This window comes from Carcharhinus amblyrhynchos, chromosome 1 (assembly GCF_965287045.1).
Source record: "Carcharhinus amblyrhynchos chromosome 1, sCarAmb.v2.hapA, whole genome shotgun sequence".
Lineage (NCBI taxonomy): Eukaryota > Metazoa > Chordata > Chondrichthyes > Carcharhiniformes > Carcharhinidae > Carcharhinus > Carcharhinus amblyrhynchos.
Genome location: NC_137324.1, coordinates 174,497,436 through 174,519,771, shown reverse-complemented (window position 1 = coordinate 174,519,771; position 22,336 = coordinate 174,497,436). Strand labels below are relative to the sequence as shown.

The following is a 22,336-nucleotide window of genomic DNA, read 5'->3' as shown; positions in this document are numbered from 1 at the left end:
GATTTATTTTCAGTGAGGGTGGAGGGGGAGTGTAGTTGGGGGGAGGGCATGTAAAGTAGGGCATGTGTCCATCGCATCATCTTCCCACTTACCTGGGAGCTCACCCCTGTAATCTGGGAGGTGGACAATTGTTGAGATTGGCAGCCTGCCCTACTTAAGTAGATAGTCAAAGGTCAATCAGGCTGGTTCCCAAGCCAATTGACTCTGATAATACACTGCTGATACCCGCAAACATTTATCAGATGAGTGGACAGCCTGATTTTAAAATAATCTCTTTAAAGGACAGGAAGGAAAGGGGAAGGTTCTATCTTCTGAGGAATAAAGATTGGCCCTGGGGCAGAGGGGGCTCTCTCTCTCTTCGAAATAGTGCCAGGGCATCTTTTGTATCTACCCAAGCACGTGGGACTCAATTAGCATCTCATCTGAAAGAGAGTAGCTAAGGCAATGCAGCATTGGAATACTGTGTATACTTCTGGTCACCCTATTGTAGAAAGGATATTAATAAACTAGAAAGACAAGGGAATTAAGGGTTATGGGGAGAAAGCGGGAAAGTGGAACTGATCCACTTCAGATCAGCCATGATCTTATTGAATGGCGGGGCAGGCTTGGAGGGCTAGATGGCCTACTCCTGCTCCTATTCCTTATGTTTTTATGTTCGAGAAAGAGTGCAGAAGAGATTTACTAAGAAGCTATTGGGTCTTGATGGTTTGGGTTATAAGGAGAGGCTGGATAGACTGGGACTTTATTCTCTGGAGCGTAGAAGGTTGAGGGGTGATCTTATAGAGGTCTATAAAATAATGAGGGGCATAGATCAGCTAGATAATCAACATCTTTTCCCAAAGGCAGGGGACTAGAGGACATAGGTTTAAGGTGAGACGGGAGAGATACAAAATGGTCCAGAGGGCAATTTTTTCTCACAGAGGGTGGTGAGTGTCTGGAACAGCTGCCAGTGCTGTACCTCTGGCATACAATTTTGTATTTTAAAAAATTGTTAGATAGTTACTAGGTAAGATGGGTATCGAGCGATTTGGGCCAAACGCAGGCCATTGGGACCAACTTAGGGGTTTAAAAAAAAGGCTGAAGGGCCTGTTTCCATGCTGTAAACCTGTACATAAAAAAAATTCCATTCCCTCAAACTGAAGTTGGGATGTTCACTGACAATTACACAAAGTTCAGCATCATTCATGACTCCTCAGATACTGAAAGAGTCCATGTCCTTATGCAGCAAGACCTGGCCAGCAGCTTGAAATTCACAATTGTGAAATTCTGCAGAGTAACTCACCTCCTGACTCCCCAGGACCTGCCCACTCTTTACAAGGCGCAAGTCAGAAATGTGATTCACCACTCGCCTGGGTGGATGCAGCTCCAACGGCACTCAAGGGGGTGGCACAGTGGTTAGCACTGCTGCCTCACAGCGCCAGGAACCCGGGTTCGATTCCTGGCTTGGGTCACTGTCTGTGCGGAGTTTGCACATTCTCCCTGTGTCTGCGTGGGTTTCCTCCCACAGTTCAAAGATACGCAGGTTAGGTTGATTGGCCATGCTAAATGTTCCTTAGTGTCAGAGGGACTAACTAGGGTAAATGCATGGGGCTGTGGGGATGGGGCCTGGGTGGGATTGTGGTTGGTGCAGACCCGATGGGCCAAATGGCCTGCTTCTGCACTGTAGGATTCTATGAAGAGGCTTGACACCATCCAGGACAAAGCAGCCTGCTTGATTAGCTTCCTGTCTGCCACCTTAAACATTCGCTCCCTCCACCACCATGGCAGCGGTATGTACAATCTTTAACATGCACAGTAGCAACTCACAAAAGGTTCCTTGGACAGCACCTTCCAAACCCACAACTTCTACCACCTAGAATGACAAGGGCAGCAAATGCATGGGAACAGTGCCCCATACAAGTTCCTCTTCAAACCACTAACCATCCTGCCCTGACAGTGTAGTTCAGTCTAATGAAGGGTCATCTAGACGCAAAATGTTGGCTCTGTTCACTCTCCACAGATGCTGTCAAACCTGAGATTTTCCAGCATTTTCTGTTTCTGTTTCAGATTCCTGCATCCGCAGTATTTTGCGTTTATTATACTGCATTCCAGTTCCTTTGCTGTCGCTGCCTTGAAATCCCGTAACTCCCTTCCTAACAGCACTGTGGGTGTACCTGCGCCAATTGGACTGTAGCGATTCAAGAAGGCGGGTCACCACCACCTTCTCAAGGGCAATTAGGAAGGGGCAATAAATGCTGGCCTTGCCAGCGATGTCTACATCCTGGAAAGGATGAAATTGGCTGAAATATGTGTTGGCCTTGGAGAGTCAACGTTAGTTTTTGTTCACAAGGGGTATGATCAGGTAAGATTCAATCTTGCAGCTGGCAGTGCATGCTGGGAAAGGCCTAGACAGGCAGATGTCTTTCAATTGGTTTTTGCAAAGCAGAAATGCTTCCAGAAGTTAATGGAATGTTACTGAATTGCTGTCAAAGCATTTACTGTGAAATGGGTTCTATGCGGTAAAATTTTACTGATCGTATTTGGCACAATTATACATGCATGAAAATGCATCACTCTGAATTATTTTAGGAAATTCAGTGTTTATCTGGCAAACAAGGAATTTTATCAACCGTGAAATTTTTAAATGTTTTCTCTCATACAATGGCATATGAAATCTTGAGGTAACTAGTATCGCTTTCATATCCGTTGCAAATTACACACTATTTTTTAAAAATTTATTTGTGGGACATCGATGTCACTGGCTGGCCAGCATTTATTGCCCATCCCTACTGGCCCTTGAAGTTGAATTGAGAATCAACCACATTGCTGTGGCTCTGGAGCCACATGTAGGCCAGACAGGATAAAGGTAGCAGATTTCTTCCCTAAAGGACATCAGTGAACCAGATGGGTTTTTCCAACAACTGACAATGGTTTGATGACCATCAGTAGATTCTTAATTCCAGATCCTTTTTTTTTTCGATTGAATTCAAATTCCACCATCTGCTGTGGCAAGATTTGAACCCAGGTCCCCAAAACATTAACTGAGTTTCTGGATTAATTGCCCAGCAATAATATCACGAGAATCATAAAATCCCTACAGTATAGAAGGCGGCCATTCAACCAATTGAATCTATACCAACCACAATGCCACCCAGATCCTATTCCCGCAACCTCACATGTTTACCCTGTTAATCCTCCTGACACTGGGGTCAATTTAGCTTGGCCAATCAACCTAACCTGCGCATCTTTGGACTGTGGGAGGAAACCGGAGTACCCTGAGGAAGCCCACGCCGACATGGGGACAATGTGCAAACTCCACACTGGCAGTGATCTGAGGAATTGAACCTGGGATCCTGGTATTGTGAGGCTGCAGTGCTAACCATTGAGCCACCATGCCATCCACACATAGCTCCCCTACATAGCTACTCACAGTTATCAAGTAGTGGAAAATCTCAATAGCCCTTCTTCATTTAGTGGGTCAGAACGCTTCTTATAGGAATGAGTGCTGGAGAATTCCACAATTAATCGATCCCATATTATTTTTTCTTGCTACTTGTTTGGGTTAACATCAATTCTTCATAAAGGCTCGTCACAAGCAATCTGGAGGCAACTTAGATAAAGAAGTAAATTTCCACTTGTCTATGCATCAGCTTTGTAAGTCCTAACAATCTGTACTGATGGGCTTAGACTAGCAGGCCATGTATATACCCAGATACCAATGGACTATGTGTTCCTCTCTTTAACAGGGCAGGAAGCCCTTAATATCTCAGCTATGGCACAGTCCATTTGGAAATTAACAGGTTGTAGTTCATTAATGTTTGTTCTGGCTACTCTCCTGCTTGTATCTCAACTACAACCAAATCTTGCTCACTCATCATCCCTAATGCTTGCTGACTGATATTGGTTCTAGGTCCAGCAGCATGGTGCTGCCCATCAAGACTAGCTCAGCACAACAGTTGCAATAACTTCATCAGCGATTCGTTGTGGCTTCAAGTTATGAAGAATTTATTAAGAACACTATTTATATATGAACAAGCGATGGTCTACAGAACTGAAATACACATCCAGTCTCTTCCGTCTCTGGCTTCAGTTGAAGTTCCTGCCTGACCCGGGACGCGCACCCTTTTACCCGATTGGCTTCCCGCACTGCCTCCTCATAGGGTCCGGCCCGATCACGTGGCCCTCAGGCTTCAGCCCCTTAAAGAGAAGCAGAGATGGAGGCAGGAACTAGTCTGCCTCAGCTCGGCCAGTGTTCTTTGCCCATCCCTAATTACCCTCGAGAAAGCTTTCCTCAACCAGGGCAGGTGTAGGAGCTCCAGGATTTTGCTCCAGTGATGGTGAAGGAACTGCGACGTTTTTCCAAGTTAGGATGGTGGATGACTTGGCAGGGAATTTGCAGGTGGTGGTATTCCTGTGCCATCTGCTGTTTTTCTCCTTCGAGGTGGTAGAGGTCGTGGGTTTAAAAGGCGCTGTGCAAGGAGCTTTGGTATTTTGCTGCAGTGCATTTTGTAAGCTATATACACTGCTGTCACTGTGCGTCAGTGCTGGAATGAATTTTTAAGATGGTGGATGGGGTGCCAATCAAGTGAGTTACTTGGTCTTGCTGTGCTTCTTGAGCATTCAGAGTCATACAGTGCAGAGAAACAGGCCCTTTGGCCCACCATGTCTATGCCAGCCATCAAATACCAATCTGCACTCACCTCATTTACCAGCACCTGATTCCTAGCCTACTCTGCCTTGGCAATTTAAGTGTTCATCCAGATGCTTCTTAACTGTAGCGAGGGTGCCTGCCTCCACCACCCTCTCAGGTGGCACATTCCATGTTTCCACCACCTTCTGGGTGAAAATATCTGCTCACTTTAAAACCATGCCCTCTGGTCTTAGGTGCCTCTGTCATTGGGGAAAAGATTCTTTTGACCTACCTTATCTATACCTCACCTAATTTTGTACACCTCTATGGGAGGTGTTGGAGCTGCACTCATCCAGGGAAGAGCAGAATATTCCATCACACTCCTGACTTGTGCCTTATGGATTATTTTGCAGAATTTGGTGAAGATCAAATGTCAAATCAAGCCCAAGATAGGGTGCAATGCCTCATCCCGTCAGCTTGGAACTTGACTGTCTCTTTTGGGGGGACCATGAATTGGATTCAATTGGATTTTGAATTTGGTTTGTGAAGCTAGCAAAGAATGGATTTGGGTTTGCCTGGTCCACTAACTTTGAGAATGGAGTGAGGAGGTGAATTATTTTTCTGCAGAACTCCCAGCCTCTGACCTGCTCTTAAAACCCCAATACTATTATGGCCCGTCCACTTCAGTTTCTGGTCAATGGCAACACCCAGGATATTGATGTGTGGCACTGCATTGCTACACTGAGGGGCATATCTTCCTGCAAGCTGTAAAAGGCACCAATTATTAAGAATGATGGTTGCAAACTAATATGAGAAAAGAGAAGGACATAAATAGTAAACTAATAATCTGAAAATAGGACTTTGTGTTTGGCTTTAAACCATCCAAAACGGTACTTGTTTTGTGAGGAGAAGGTTGCAGCTATAAAATTGTTTGAAGCACAGACATAAAACAAATTTTACATGGCTTCATTTCTGTAACCTGTCCAATCCAGCAGGCTAAGTACACTCTGCCCTGTATCTACTGTTAATAACTTTGAATTAACTATTAACGTGTCTGTTCGACATCCCAAAGAACTAAAGGCTATGTTGGCATAAAAAGATCATGTACAAGGCTACTGCTTAGAGTTCTTCAGCTCACCAGAGGTAAGATGCTTTAATGCAGTGATTGTTGATCCGGAACACACTGTCTGAATGATAATGTCTGATGGATGTAGATTCCGTACTAACTTTCAAAAAGAGAATGGGTAAATTCTTGAAGTAAAGGTTCGCAGGCTTAAGGATCATAGAATCCCTATAGGGCAGAAGGAGGCCTTTTAACCCATCAAGCCTGCACTGACAACAATCCTGCCCAAGCCCCATCCCCATAACCTCACATATTTACCCTACTAGTCCCTCTAATATTTAGCATGGTCACTCCACCTAACCTACATATCTTTGGACTGTGGGAGGAAACCGGAGCACTCAAAGGAAACCCACTCAGACATGGGGAAAACATACAAATTCCACACAGTCGCCCAAGGCTGCAATTAAACCTGGTCCCTGACGCTGTGAGGTAAGCAGTGCTAATCTCTGTGCCACCGTGCTGCCTTAAGGGGGGAGGACTGTGGGTGTAACCAGTTGGCTTTTTCAGAGAGCTACCATTGACGTGATGGGCTGAATGGCTCCCTCCTGCATTGTGTCGTTCTATGGATCTACCTATAAAATATTGATCAAGTAAAATTCAAAATGAATGTTGAATGCTTTCAGAACAGCCAGAGTTTCAGTCAAATTTAAATAATATTAACTTCAATTTCTCAAAGTTTATAAAAAACACAACTTCAGAGAATTGTCAATTTAGCAGGGGTGAGATCAAATAGGATGTGACATTATATCCCCAGATACAGGTATGTTGGAATACAGACAAACCTTTTTCTTTCTACCATCTGACAGTCCTCTCAGTGGAATCTACAAATACACTTAACTTGCTCAGTAATTCATTCTTAACTCTGTTTCAGACCTCTATTGTGGCAGAGGAAAATACCATTGGGACTTTTCTCACAATAGGAAGAGATTGAAATGACACAAGTATTTTGTACAAAAAAACTGCATTTATAAACTTTCGCAGATGTTTACTAGAATGTGTGGAGAAAGTCACGCGGATGTCGATGTTTTTACAAGGTGTCCGCATTTGCTCATTTTAACTGAAGTGGTTAAAAGAATTTGGACTCACCACGTGATGGGAGTGTAATTAAGCTCTCGGCAAAGTTCCACATCATGAATTTCACACCGGCAGAAACTTCCATGAGGCTGGGCTAGCTCTGTTGCCTATTGACTGGTCAATAGTTGGCATACTTCCCTGGGGAGGGCATGGAGATTAGAGTAAAGTGTTTAAACACACCAATGGTTCTGGTTGCCTAGGGAACAACCAGATAGGAAGGTAGCAGCACTTGGTGCGCTCACCTGCCTCTCAGCTTGCATTACTTCCCATTACATTGATCCGATACCTTTCTAGATTGCTCACCCATCGCAGGACCAGTTGGGACACACAGTCAGACATGGCAGTGCCCAGAACTGGAAGAGGTGCTTTGGTTTTCCAGACATTTTCCAGCCATTTACCTACATGTGCTTCTCGAGGAAAGGGATACCAGCAAACATTTGGCCACCAATCTTTATGTAAGCATGGCACACTGGTTAACACTGCTGTCTCATGGTGCTGGGGACCTGCGTTCGATTCTCAGCTTGGGTCCCTGTCTGTGCGGACTCTGCACGTTCTCCCTGTGTCCGTGTGGGATTCCTCTGGGTGCTCTGGTTTCCTTCCACAGTTTAAAGACATGCAGGTTAGTTGTGTTGGCCGTGCTAAATTGGGTGGCACAGTGGTTAGCACTGCTGCCTCATAGCGCCAGGGACCCGGGTTCAATTCCAGCCTCAGGTTACTGTCTGTATGGAGTTTGCACATTCTTCCAGTGTCTGCGCGGGTTTCCTCCAGGTTCCTCCCAGTCTGAAAGATGTGCGGGTTAGGTTGATTGGCCGTGCTAAAATGACCTCAATGTCACGGGATTAGCAGGGTAAATAGGTGGGGTTATGCGGATAGGGCTTGAGTGGGATTATGGTTAGTGCAGACTCAATGGGCTGAATGGCCTCCTTCTGTGCTATAGGTATTGTATGATTAAATTCTTCCTCAGTGTACCCGAACAGGCGCCAGGGTGTAGCAACTAGGGGATTTTCACAGTAACTTCATTGCAGTGTTAATGTAAGCCTACTTGTGACACTAACAAACGAAAAATATAAAGTATTTAGAGCATCTATAAAGAGAGACTGCTGTGATAGTGAGTTGAGTCTATGTCAGGAAGACATATATAATGCTGTACCCTGTACATGAAGGAACTATTAAAAAAGTGATCTGTGTCATGATTTATAATTCACCGTCTGGTTTGGGATCCATTTATTACTTTGATCATTTCAGCAAAATTCCTGTGCCACTTCCTTCCTGTACACAAGTGCGGATGCTTTCACATCACAGGTTCCTGATTTACATACTCAGAGAGGCTTATCCGCTGAAACAGGTAAGCTCTTTGAACATCCTTGGAGCTGGCCCAGCTGCCGCAGTGAACGGACTGGTGAGGACACCACTCCATTTTCAGCCGATCACTGCATGCTGACGGCCAGGCAGAAGCAGACAAGATCGCAACCCCTCATCGCCACCCCCTTCCCGATCAATCGAGCAATACCACAGCCATAATGGAGCTTCATGAAGGACCTTCATCTGCAACAGTTAACAGGATTCCAGTGCAGAAACAGGCCATTTGGCCCATCTGGTTCATATGGTCTACACCAAGCCTCAGCACACCACTCACCCCCCCCTTCATGTCACCATATCAATAAATTGTAGAATCATAAAATCTCTACAGTGCAGAAGGAGGCCACTTGGCCCATCGAGCCTACAGGAAAAACAATCCCACCCAGCCCCTATCCTCGTAACTCCACATATTTACCCTGGAAATCCGCCTGGTACTCCAGCAAATTAGCATGGCCAATCCACCGAACCTGCACATCTTTGGAGTGTGGGAGGAAACCGGGGCACCCGGAGGAAACCCACACAGACATGGGGAGAATGTGCAAACTCCACACGGAGGTCAGAATTGAACCCGGGTCCCTAGTGCTGTGAGGCAACAGTGCTAACCACTGCGCCACCGTGCTGCTCTTTCATTGCATGGAAAGCTTCTTATTGAGACTCCCCACTCAGGTAAACTCTCCCGTGCAAACTTTGTGTGACAGGAGAACTCTGTCCTCGCAGAACAAATGCCAGAGGTTGGTGAAGAAATTGCAATGCAAGGCAGACATATCTGTCAATATTGGAGAACTTGATCAAATTAAAATGAGGGCACTTTAACCTCCAGAATTACACAGCCACACAGCAATAAAAAAATTTATACTGAATTCCCGTCTATTTAAGAAAAGATTGCTTCTTTTCTCACCTAAAAGGCAGAGTGTGGCGCAATTGAACTGTAACTATTATGGTATCATGTCAAAAGTCTAGTTCAATAATGTTCCCAGATACGATTGCAGCAGGAAATGGTATTTTCACTTTGGTGTACAGTTAATATATTTTCAGTTGAGAGAGGTTAGCACTCCACACTGCTGGGGAATATTGGGAAAAGTGAATTAAAGTGGCAGGATGTGCAACAAGTCATGATTTCAATCCAACAGGCGGTAAGTGTATGGTAGAGAAATTTGTGCAGGATGACCTTGTTGAAGTTTACACGAGGAACAATTCTAAATCAGATTAATGTCTGCTGTGACATTAGATCAGAGTAAGCCCAACGGCATGCGTTTCGGCCCCCGTTCCGGCTGAGAAAGCCTCGGGTTCACTCCTCTTCAGTTCTCTGGGCTATGGCAGGTCTGACCCAAAGTGCCAAAACTCCTAAATCCACGCCCGCCAGAATGGGGATCGAACACCATGCCTGGCACCAAAACCTGACCCACACCGGACCTCCAATCAACTGACCCAACCAGCACACTCCACAGAGGTGTAAACCTCAGGGGGAGGTGATGGCCTAGTGGTATTATTGCTCAACTATTTACCCAAAAACTCAGCCAATACTTTGGGGGCCTGGGTTCGAATCTCGCCACAGCAGGTGAAGGAATTTGAATTCAATACAAAATATCTGGAATTAAGAATCTACTGATGACCATGAAACTGTTGTCGATTATCCGAAAAACCCACCTGGTTCACCAGGGCGGCATGGTGGCGCAGTGGTTAGCAATCCTGACTCACAGCGCCAGGGACCCGGGTTCGATTCCCCGGCTTGGGTCACTGTCTGTGTGGAGTCTGCACGTTCGCCCCATGTCTGCGTGGGTTTCTTCCGGGTGCTCTAGTTTCTTCCCACTGTACAAAAGATGTGCTGGTTGGGTGCGTTGGCCGTGCTAAATTCTCCCGAACAGGTGCTGGAGTGTGGCGACCCGGGGATTTTCAGAGTAACTTAATTGCGGTATCAATGTAAACCTACTTATGAAACTAATAAATAAACTTTAATGTCCTTTAGAGAAGGAAATCTGTCATCCTTATCTGGTCTGGCTTGCATGTGACTCCAGAGCCACAGCAATGTGGCTGAATCTCAACTGCCCTCCAAGGGCAACTAGGGATGGGCAATAAATGCTGGCCAGCATGTCCTACAAATCAGAGGTTTACAGCGTGGAAACAGGCCCTTCAGCCCAACTTGTCCATGCTGCCCTTTTTTTTTTGCACGCTGTAATCCGGAGCGTCCAACAGTGAAAGTGGAGGCTCCTATTTCTTTCCATCACATGGTTCTCCTGGAATCACTCCTGTTTTTACCACTTGCCATCAGGAAGGATTTACAAGTTGATAACAATTTGTTTGACCGTGTTATGAACTCACCTTCCTCGGTTGTCATTTCTCCCTCAAGTGATTTATTCCATGCGTGAATTTAGATATTGACATTTGACAAGTTGGTCAGCATTAAAGATCATTAAATGTGATGCAACTCCTGCCCTCACATCGGGGTGGATTTAACAGGAATCATTTCCCCAGTTTGCAACTTTACACATCAGGGCAGCCTTGAATTTGGAGCTTCTGGCTCAGAGTCAGGGATGCTACCCACTGTGCCACAAGACCTTGCGTCTTGCTCCAAAATCATGGAACTTTGCCATGCTTCAGCGAGTAATTGCCGAGAACTGGAGATGATGGTAACGGTTGCAGTAACTGATTTGCAGTTACTATTTCCCTCATAACTAAGGAGATGGAAAGAATGCAATTTTCTTTGGGATTTCAATGGTAAGATTCAGAGGAGGTTGAGAAGAATCAATAAGAACAGGTGAGGCTGTACTTCATGCACGACGTACACATAGACACTTGCCCTAATACCCTCCTTACTGACTCAGGCATTCCTTCTTGTTTTCAGCACAGTCCATGCCATCTCTTGAGTACCAGAGAGGCTATCTTTGCAAATCTCCCTCCACTGAATCCTTCCAAATCCAGCAGCAGTGAAACGAGCAGAGTTTTCCTGCCAGTAAGATGAACTGATGAGCCGAAAGTCCAGTCATTATTCTGGCCTAGACAGCCCTGATGTGTAAAGCTGCGAACTGGGGAGATGATTCCCACTAAACCCATCCTGGTGTGAGAACGGGAGTTGCATCACATTTAATGATCTTTAATGTTAAACAACCTGTCAACATTCAATACTTGGAATAAACCACTTGGGGGAGATATTGGCAAAATGTGAGGCTTTTGGTGCGAGGTGGCAATGCCAGCATTGGAAAGGGTGGGCACAGTAAGGAGTCTCACAACACCAGGTTAAAGTCCAGCAGGTTTATTTGGAATCACGAGCTTTCGGGGTGCTATTCCTTCATCAGGTAAATGGAAGTTAATTCACAAACACGGCAAAAAGAGGCAAAGACACAATTGCAAGATAATTTAGCTGTGATTATCCCTCTCTCCACTCATACTGTCTGTACCTGTAAAGACTCACATTTGAACTATTCTTCACATTCCGATCTGTAATTAGCTTGTAATTGTGTCTTTGTCTATAAATGCTGTGTTTGTGAACCGATCTCCACTCAGCTGAGGAAGGAGCAGTACTCCAAAAACTCGTGATTCCAAATAAACCTGTTGGACTTTAATCTGGTGTTGTGAGACTTCTTATTGGGCTTTTAGTAGTCGCTGCAGGGGACATAATTGGAAGAGATACACCCTTACTTTCTAAATTCTGGATTACAGCCGTTAATATGATTTCCACATGAGTGCAACAGGCTAATACAACAGCTTAATAATTGCATCTTTTAGCACATATAATGTCCCCAGTGTATTTCACAATGGTCAAAATAAGCATTCATTAAGAGTAAATGCAAAATACTGCAGATGCTGGAATCTGAACCAAAAACAGAAAGTGCTGGAAAATCTCAGCAGGTCTGACAGCATCCGTAGAGAGAGAAGAGAGCCAACATTTCAATTCCAGATGACCCGTCGTCAGAGCTTTTTAAGGGTGATGGCTGCATAGATAGGAGGTTTGTAATGTTAAGGAGAGGTTAGAAGATGGAAGGGTTGATGGACAATATGTTTCAGAGTGCAGAGTGAGAGTTGCCCCATTCCCAGTGGGATGGAGAGAGGTTGGATGTTGAGCCTGATGATCGCAGGGTGTGGGGGGGCCTGCACCAGGACTGGTAAAGACTGCTCAATGAAGGAGGAAGCAGAGTCACAAATGGAGTTGGGTGGGGGAGGGGGTGTAGGGAGGTGGGCACAGGGTGCTGTAGGTAAGGATTTTGAAATTTATTCACTGGAGGAGGATCAGAATTCAACTCTGGCAAAGCCAAATCTGTTGTGAGGAGGAATATAGTGCAGGATAGGGTGTGGGTTATAGAGTTTTTGATGTGTTGCAATGTGTGAAAGGCCAGCAAGGAGAACTTTGGGGAGTTCAGAAGTGGCAAAGGATGGTGAATGGATTCAGTAATTGCTTTCCAGTGAGACATGGGAGAGGGCAGCCTTCACTACATGGTGAAATAGGTGCCCAAAGTAATGGCTAGCACATGGAATCGTAGAGGAGTCTAAGATTTGTACTCTCAAATGTAGGCTGTGTATTCAGGTAGTGAGAGGTACAGAGTTAGGACCCAAGATCCAAAGTTTTTTAATGGCAGTGAACAGGGTGACCTCAATATTGCTGTTGGCCTCGAGTTGAGGTAATTGAAGAGTGAAGAGTTGGGGGGGAGGTAGGTCTGGCTGTCGACTTCAGAAAGCTTGTCACCAGAATGATAAACAATGTCACCCAGTACAGCTGACAAAAAGAATAAAGCTTCTAGTCGCTGCTGAGATGATTTTTCAAGGGGAGGATGTTGTTCAAGGCCCTTTGAGGATGTTGTGCTAACTTTAATAATTTGGATTGTACGGAACTGAGGTATTGCTGAAAAAAAAGAGATATGTCGAAGCTTTTCACCATGCACTCATCAGGACATTTGTAAGAATACCAAATATAAAGGGAACAACAACTTATACTTCATAAGAAAAGTGTGCTGATTGGTTGGTAAATGAACTCTGATTGGTAGGGGCATTACCAAAACAAATGCACCAGTTAACTTATAACTGTTAGTTAATTGCCAGGCAGGTTGACTCTGATGGCTATGGCATTGCCCTGGGAATGAACCAAAGCACAGCTGTCACCTATTTTTGTTCAGTTGAAACAGGCAGAATGTGCATAGGTGTTTTTTCTGTTTGCAAAGAACAGGGTTCTATTTACTAATATATATGTACATATATATATATCTAGCTAACACAAGTGTGCCACTCTGTGAGCCCAATTGATAATCTTAAATTGGATGTCAATGCAGTTCTTAACACATTCAGAACAGTGTTTTCAAATGTTGTCCAATCTTGGAATCACATCTAATGTGATCACTGTGTTTTGAGGATTTAGCAGGTGTGGGCTGGTTGGGTATAGTTTGTACCTGTTCTGTTGTGAACAGCGGAAGAAACATGCTGTTTGATATGATCTGCCAGTCTTTGGGAAGTAGGGGCTATGTACACTGGCACTGAAATTCATATACCACATCACTCATTGGTGTGATAGGCAGAATGTCTAGTTGGCTTCACAGCAGCAACCTGTTAATGGCGGATGCCACCCACTTCATAGTCGCAGAGTGAAACACAGTAACATAGAAGGTAGAAGCAGGAGGAGGCCATTTGGCCCTTCGAGCCTGCTCCACCATTCATTACGATCATGGCTAATTATGCAACTCATTAGCCTAATCCTGCTTTCTCCCCATAACTTTGACTCCATTCATCCCAAGTGCTATATCCAGCAGCCTCTTGAATGGGTTCTGTTTTGGCATCAACTACTTTCTGTGGTCATGAATTCCAGACGTTCACCACTCTTGGGTGAAGAAATGTCTCCTCATCTCCATCCTAAACGGTCTATCTTGTATCCTCAGACCGTGACCCCTGGTTCTGGACACCCCCACCACTGGCACCATCCTCTCTGTATCTACCCTGTCCAGTCCTGTTGGAATTTTATAAGTCTTGATGAGATCCCCCTCCCCCTTCATTTGGCTGAACTCCAGTGAAAACATCAGCTTCACCAGTTGCTCAAAGTTTTGAGATAACCTGCCCTTCCAGAGATAGATTGGGCACTTTTCAGAACCAAAAGTGGTGACTGTAACCCAGTTTGTGAGTTTGTGCGACATACAGTGAGCAATGTTCTGGTCGGGTAACCATCCTTATACAGGATGGCTTTGAGACACCCTATTTCAGCATCAGTCTTCAGGCTGAGCAAGAGGCCAAACATGTGGTGCATGAACTGTAGGATTCCCAACACTTGTACTGATCAGTGAAGTTAGGCTTCTGGTAGATGGTTGCAGAGAAACACCAGCAGATCTCTCAACCATGTCAAGGAAGGAGAGTTAATTTGGATGCCCCCCTTCAAAGGTGGATTTGAGTGCAGGATGGTGTCTGTTAAGCTGAATCAGGAAATTCTTACATGCTGCTGCAAATTCAAATATAACAAATGTATCATCTACAGATTGGAAATATGCAATAGTGTCATTCTATCGTTTCTCATGGAACTTAACAAACATGCTTGTGGGAGCTGGGCCTGGGGGGGATTTTTAAAAATTCATTCATGGGACATGGGCATCGCTGGTAGGCCAGCATTTATTGCCTATCCCTAGTTACCCTTGTTCAAATGGCAGTTGAGAATCAACCACATTGCTGTGGCTCTGAAGCCACATGCAGGCCAGACCAGGAAAGGACGGCAGATTTCTTTCCCTAAAAGACATTAGTGAACCAGATGAGTTTTGCCGACAATTGACAATGGTTTCATGGTCATCAGTAGATTCTTAGTTCCAGTTTTTTCCTCTATTGAATTCGAATTTCACCATCTGCCATAATGGGATTTGAACCTGAGTCCCCAGGGCATTAGCTGAGTTTCTGGATTAATAGTCTAGTGATAAGGCCACTAGGCCATCACCTCCCATGGCAACATCCCCTATTTGGGCAGACATGGGCCAGAATTTTACAGGCACACTCGCCTTAAAATCTGGAGAGGTGAGGCTCGCAGAACTGTATGGTTCCGTTGGCCTTAGGTGAGCATTGGGCAGGTGAGGTGGTAAAATTCTGACAGTGTTGTCATTAAAATTGAACTCAACTGCGTGAGTTGAGTTCTTAAGGTCTATGAATACTGATTTGCACAATGGCACTGGGTCTACTTACCATGATATAGTGATGTGGTGTAAATGTCCTTGACGTCCTTGAGTAGCACTTTGAATAGACTGGCAATGTAAAATGTGCACTTGGACATGGCATTGCTGATGATCTGCAAGACTTGTTTGGTCTTCGCAAATGTGAGAGAATCCTTCACTGTGTATGTGCAAAATGTGCTCAAAACTGGTTGTCACAACTCGCCCAAACACTTGGCCAATTCACGTTGTGCAGAACCAGTCATAGATAAGATAAGTTGCAAAGGCATATCAGTTTTGCGCGCTTTGGGCAACCCATACATTCATGGATTCAGTGAACTATGAGGTTGAATTCTAGCATCTGTACCATGTGGCATCTCATAGTGCTCAGACAAGTCCAACATGTGTTTTTTAGTTCCGATCAGAATCAACTTGTTTGGTTTAAATTTAAACAAAACTTGGCAGTTAACTGGTCATCAGTTAACTCGTGCATTTAAGTCCAATAATTCCATGGCAACATCTTGCCAATCAAAGTCCCTTTGACCAACTGGTCAGCACTCTGTTCCCATGAAGTCTAAATTGTTATTTCCTGTATTTTTGTTATTCTTGAGAACGTCCTACTGAGTGCAAGATGAAAAACTTTGGCATGCCTCTATTTCAGCGATACTTATGGGTTAATTTTGTTGGTGCAGTGAGGAGTGAAAGCAAGCTAGAACAGTGCAAGGAAGCTGAATAATGGAGGGGAATTGAGTAATTGACCAAGCAGAAAGATCAAAAAGGATGAAAATGGATGATTTCCTGCAGTCTTAGCCTCAGAGACTATCACTGGCATCTGACCAAGAGATGCTAGAAGTTGTGCGCAGAGTCAAAATTGGATTGAAGATATGCTTTGGCAATAGTGGTGAGAAGCTGTAAAATCTACCACAAGCTATGCTGTAAAAATATCCTCTAGGTTGAGTAATTGACTTCAACATTTGGGCAATGCAACCACTGGCATTTCTCTTAAAATATTCTAGCCGCCTCCACAGTTTATTAAAATGTTCTGTGCTGGTATTTCAAAGAAAGCAACCCCATGATACAACATAAGTCAAGAACAAACGCATAAAATATGCATACAAAATAATATAGCTCTCGGCCCTACTGAATGAGTAGCATCATAAATAATGTATTGTCAGTCACGCCTGTCATTTGCTGATATGCTGTGCATCATTCACTTTTAATAGTACAATGTACTTAATAACAGAGGACAAACTCAGCAGGATAACAGATGTGTTAACTTGAAAGCCCGTTGAGTTGAGCAACAAGAGACAGAATAACAAAACGATACAGTCCAGGCAAAAATCCTGAGATTCCGGAGCTCTTAACCTGCCTTGAAAACAGTGAGCTACAGCTATGTCTATATCCCTCCACCTACAGAGTTTAGCATTCAAATATTAAGCAGATTTAAAGGCTCCAAATGTTAGGCTGAATTTTACAGCTTCCTCGAGCCAAGGGGAGGTGATGGTCTAGTTGCATTATTGCTAGACTATTAATGCAGAAATTTGACTAATGTTCTGGGGATCCGGGTTTGAATCCCACCACAGCAGATGAATTTGAATTTAATAAAAAATATCTGGAATTAAAAATCTACTGATGAGCAGGAAACCGTTGTCGATTGTTGGAAAAATCCATCTAGGTCGCTAATGTCCTTTAGGGAAGGAAATCTGCCATCCTTACCCGGTCTGGCCTACATGCGACTCCAGAGCCACAGCAATGTGGTTGACTCTCAACTGCCTTCTGAAGGCAATTGGGGATGAGTAATAAATGCTGGCCATTCATGTCCCAGGAATGAATAAAAGAAAGGTGGGAGGCGTTCCATAAAATAGCCAAGGGAAGCTTGGGATGGGGGGAGGAGATGATAAGATATAGGTGCAGAATTTGGCCATTTGTCCCATTGATTCTGCTCATTATTCACTCATGGCTGATATGTTTCTCAACTTCATTCTCCCAATCCTTTTCCTGTAATGTTTGATCCCCTTATCAATCACAAACCTATCCATCTCTGTCTTAAAATACACTCAATGATCTGGCCTCCACAGCCTTCTGTGGCAATGAATTCCACAGATTCCACACACTGGACGGGACTTCACAGCCTCGCTCGACCTGAGACCAGAAAGTCCTGCCCGAGTTTAATTCCCATTGTCCGCCCCTCACCCACTCGGGTTCCACTGGCGGACGGCACAGTAGAATTCCGGCTATTATCTTTTTTTGTAAATGTAAGGAAAAAAGTGAAAAGAAAGCAAAATTGCAGCTTAGGGCAACATTTGAACTCCGTTTACACGGAGTTTTGCAATTTTCCATCTCCCACATATAGGCCAGCATTTTACTGGCACTCCTGCCCCGATTCCGGGGGTGGATGAGGCTCGGAGAACATTGGCCTCGGGTTGGGATCATATGAATCTCGGGCAGACGTGCGAGTAAAACTCCGCCATAGAGTGCAACAATTTAATCTAACACTTTGGAGAATAATATACAGCCGGTGCAAAGAGGTGAGAGAAATACACTGTACCCTTCGGATGCCTTCCTGGGAATCCTTCACCGAGGTTTCTGTGCCGTTACCTCTGTTGATCATCCTCCACATTTGGGCGTACATGTTGTCTCTCTCAAAGGGGTTCATTCCTTTCACTCGGACATGCTCATACACGGCTGACTCCATCACTGTGCCATAGGGAATGTCCGTTTGCTTGGAAAGATCTTGCAGGGACCTTTGGGTTGAGAAGAATGTGAAGATAAATAAATAATGCCAAGTTCAAAAGTAAATCCTTAAGGCTAAATGTAAGGTCATATGTCATTTACCCACAATGAAAAACTCATATATTTCATTGAGGGGGAACTCCAGGCTGCAACGAATATACAACTAATCCACTAAACACTCTAGTAATCTTGAAAGCATTTATTTGGGAACATTGGCCAAACCTTCAGATATCAAGGGAGCTTGGAATGTTAGGGCTTCAAGGAGCAGGGGCAATGGGGTGGTCGGAAGTTCATCCTTTGTATTTTGCACATATCTTTCTGGTAGTATCACAGCTTGATATGGCTGCTGCTCTGCCCAAGACCACAAGAAACTACAAAGGGTCATGAACAAGGCTCAGTCCATCACTCAGTCCATCACTCCCATCCAATGACTCTGTCTACACTTCCCGCTGCCTTGGAAAAGCAGCCAGTATAATTAAGGACCCCACGCACCCCAGACACACTTTCTTCCATCTTTTTCCGCTGAGAAAAAGATACAGCAGTCTGAGGTCACGTGCCAACTCACTCAAGAACAGTCTCTTCCCTGCTGCTACCAGACTTTTGAATGGATGCACCTTATATTAAGTTGACCTTTCTCTACACCCTAGCTATGACTGTAATACTACATTCTGCACTCTCTCGTTTCCTTCTCCCCTATGTACGCGACAAATGGTATACTTTGTCTGTACAACGGGCAAGAAATAACACTTTTCACTGTATACCAATACAAGTGATGGAAATAAATCAAATTAAATCAAACAATCTCACTGTAACCTACTGAGAGGGATCAGATGGAACTCTGCGGGAAATGGCAGGAGAAGGGAAAATAATCAAAGGCAGAAGTAATATGAAATGATCTCTTTCACTTACAGCAAATGGGTCATCTACTGCTGAAACACTTATCCAACCACGTGTTACCGCTCGCTTATCGTAACATTTCTGTTCTATTATTTTTGTGGCTTTTGTTTCCTGTTTGCATGGCTGTGAGTATCCTTTAACACAATTGGCTGCTTGGACAGCTCGCTGACACCACTCCAGCTCTGTGCTGGGAATCCCTGGCGATGAACGTTGGAATCAGTTGAGGTGCCACTCCTAGACGGTAGAGGGGAAATCCATGGCAGGGAGACCCGTGATATCCCAGTGAAACTTACTCCGAGGTCAGCGGTGACCTCTAACCACTGATTGCAAACCCTGGGCCATTATGGATGACTCTTTTTTTCAAATTGGTTATAGTGCTATATTGGGAATTAATGACGGTGGGGAGGTCTGAATGGTAATGGAGATTGGAAAAGGAAACATGAGTCTGGATTTAATGCATTGAAGCGAACAATAGGGTGAGAGAGAGAGAGAGATTCTGCCCAGAAATAAACCCAGAGGACCAGAAATAGAAATAAAAAACACATGAAATAAATATAATGTAAGGAATTACTACATCATTCAAGGGAATAAACCCAAGAAAAGATCAAAATGAGGAATGTTACCCGCTTTAATGTTCATTCCTGGAAGAAGATCTCACCAGCTATAATCCTTGACTGATTCACAAGAAGCTATTAAAGCAGATTTAGCATAAATAAATAGGAACTTAAAAATGTCAATGTGGCAGAATTTCAGGAATGAATGCGGTTGATCGGGGTTGGGGGAATGAATGGGGTCAGTGGGGCTTGGGTAAACAACTGGGGTCCATGGGGATTGGGGGTGAACAAGTGGGGTCCATGGGGATTGGGGAATAAGTGGGGTCAATTGAGGTTGGGGGAATGAGTGAGATCCATGGGGTTTGGGGGAAATGAGTGGGATCCAGGGGGATTGGGGGGAATGAGTGAAATCCATGGGGTTTGGGGGAAATGAGTGGGATCCAGGGGGATTGGGGGGAATGAGTGAAATCCATGGGGTTTGGGGGAAATGAGTGGGATCCAGGGGGATTGGGGGGAATGAGTGGGGTCAATGGGGGTTGGGGGGAAATGAGTGGGGTTGTTCGGGGTTAGGGGAATGAGTGAGATCCGTGGGGATTGGGGGTGAATGAGTGGGGTCAATGGTGGTTATGTAGGAACTGTGGAGGCATTCAGACAGGATTTAACGACAGGTCAAATTGTCAGAGTGTCTCCGTAGGGAAGTGTTGTGACTTCTCTGTTGAATTTGTGACTCCATTCCTCGACTTTAAGAAGGTTTTCTAACATAAAGCTAGACGTTGTTGTAATTATGAATAAACATACTTTATAGCAAGAGTCAATGGTGCTGACTGCGGTATTGGGATGGAAAAGTCTGATTGTAAGCTTGATAACACAGTGGTTAGCGCTGCTGCCTCACAGCGCCAGGGACCCAGATTTGGTTCTGGCTTGGGTGACTGTCTGTGTGGGTTTCCTCTGGGTGCCCTGGTTTCCTCCCACAGTCCAAAAGATGTGCTGGTTAGTTGGATTGGCCATGCTAAATTCCTCAGTGTATCCTAACAGGTTCCGGAGTGTGGCGACTAGGGGATCCTCACAGCAACTTCATTGCAGTGTTAATGCAAGCTTACTTGTTGCACTAAAAAATACACTTAAAAATTACATGCCTTGGAGTTTCCACCAGGTAGTGTTGTGTCTTTTTGCACAAAATCTGCGAAACCTGCATAAAAGACTGCGGAATCTCAAACAGACCTTTGGTGCGGTGCAAATGAAGTTTCTACAATGTTTCTCATTCGTTTAGAAAGGCCTGTCACCCAAAACTGACCACATCCTCAGATCAATTAGTCATCATGGCCGGTTCCACTAATTGTGACTGTTTTTGGACCTTTGAGGCGCATTTCAAAACAAAACTGATTCTTTAGGGCGCACTGACCCTAAACCGAGTCTTTTACCAGCTTTTGAATGATACTTCCTTTGAAAATATCTAAGAAACTGCCTGTGATACGTAATTGGTTTCGTGGAACTTTCTTAAAGTCATTTTCATGCATTTCAAATTGCCTTTCCACACAGATGGCAGACTCGACGTTCTGATTAAGAATGCTAATTTTTTTGTGTGATAAATCTCGTTCAGCTGTATTAATCAAACGGCATCGTTATCACTCTTCACTATATAAATCACGCTTTTTTGTAAAGCAACTAGTTTTTGAAACGCTGATTGATTGCGCTGATATGTTAAAAAATAGCGCAATTCTGGCTGGAATTTGTATTCAGATTGCCCTGAGCAGAAACTTTACCGCAATATATTATACAGAATTGTTCATAAAATAACAGATGGTGGTCAATGGAACACAAAGCTGGGTGTGCTCCCTCACCACCTTTCCTCTTCCCAGTGTATGCTAGCTACTGCAGTTCTTGCATGCAGCCCAGCCTGAAACTAATTCAGACCTCTTCACACCTTTGTTCCACACCATCTCCAAGCCATCTGCTGTTCCATAATTAAAAGAACAATTCAAGGTCAGGTTGAGATTTCAACCTGGCTGGGTGTTTGATTATCTTTCATTTTACTCTTCTGCTTCTGATCTGTCCCTGAAAGCCATAGCTGGAAGACTCAGCGCATCTTTGTTTCAAATAAATTAAAGTAAGATTTAAATACTTAAACCCTCGCTTGGCAGAACAGAACGAAAGCCCCGCTGGAAAATAAAAGAGACAGACTGTTGAAACTTTTTGTCCTGCATTCATCAAGACGGATTTGCAAGAGTACCAGGGAACAACAGTTTACACTTTATGAGAAGATCGTAGGATTGTAGAATCTTTATGATGTAGAAGGAGGCCATTCAGCCCACACTGACAACAAGCCAATCCATTCCTGTGACCCCATGTCTTTACCCTGCTAACTACCCCCCCGCTCCTGATGGTAAGGAGAAATTTAGCATGGCCAATCCACCTAACCGGCACATCTTTGGACCGTGGGAGGAAACCGGAGCAGCCAGACGAAACCCACACAGACATGGGGAGAACATGCAAACTCCACACAGAGAGTGACCCGAGTCTAGAATTGAATCCGGGTCCTTGGCGCTGTGAGGCAGCAGTGCTAACCCACTGTGCCACCTGCAAGTATTGATTGGTTGGCAAGCTTAAGATCAATTGGAACTGTCTAACATGGAGTCAAGAATGTTGTTTGTGTCTTTATCTCCACGAATGTCAGTGAAGCCAAACTCCAACTTAGATTCCCAAGAGCAAAAATTTTAAATTATCCATAAAAATGTGCGTTATGCACACAGAAGGACATAAAACATCCTACAGCACAATTTGAAAGAAAAGCCGGGGAATTTTGTCTCAGCCAATATTTATCCCTCTAAACACTCACTGAAGGAACAGATGACCAAGGCACTCTCATGGTGCTATTTTTGGGAGCTTG

General features: G+C 44.4%; 1 protein-coding gene across 1 annotated transcript in view; it reads right to left on the bottom strand.

Moving 5' to 3' along the window:
- The window catches only part of grid2 (glutamate receptor, ionotropic, delta 2), a 956,474-nt gene that overhangs the window by 89,761 nt on the left and 844,377 nt on the right, over positions 1 to 22,336 (bottom strand). Inside the window, exon 13 of the mRNA XM_080200204.1 lies at positions 17,814 to 18,009. Within this exon, the coding sequence (XP_080056330.1) occupies positions 17,814 to 18,009 (196 nt within the window). The remainder of the gene's footprint in view (positions 1 to 17,813; positions 18,010 to 22,336) is intronic.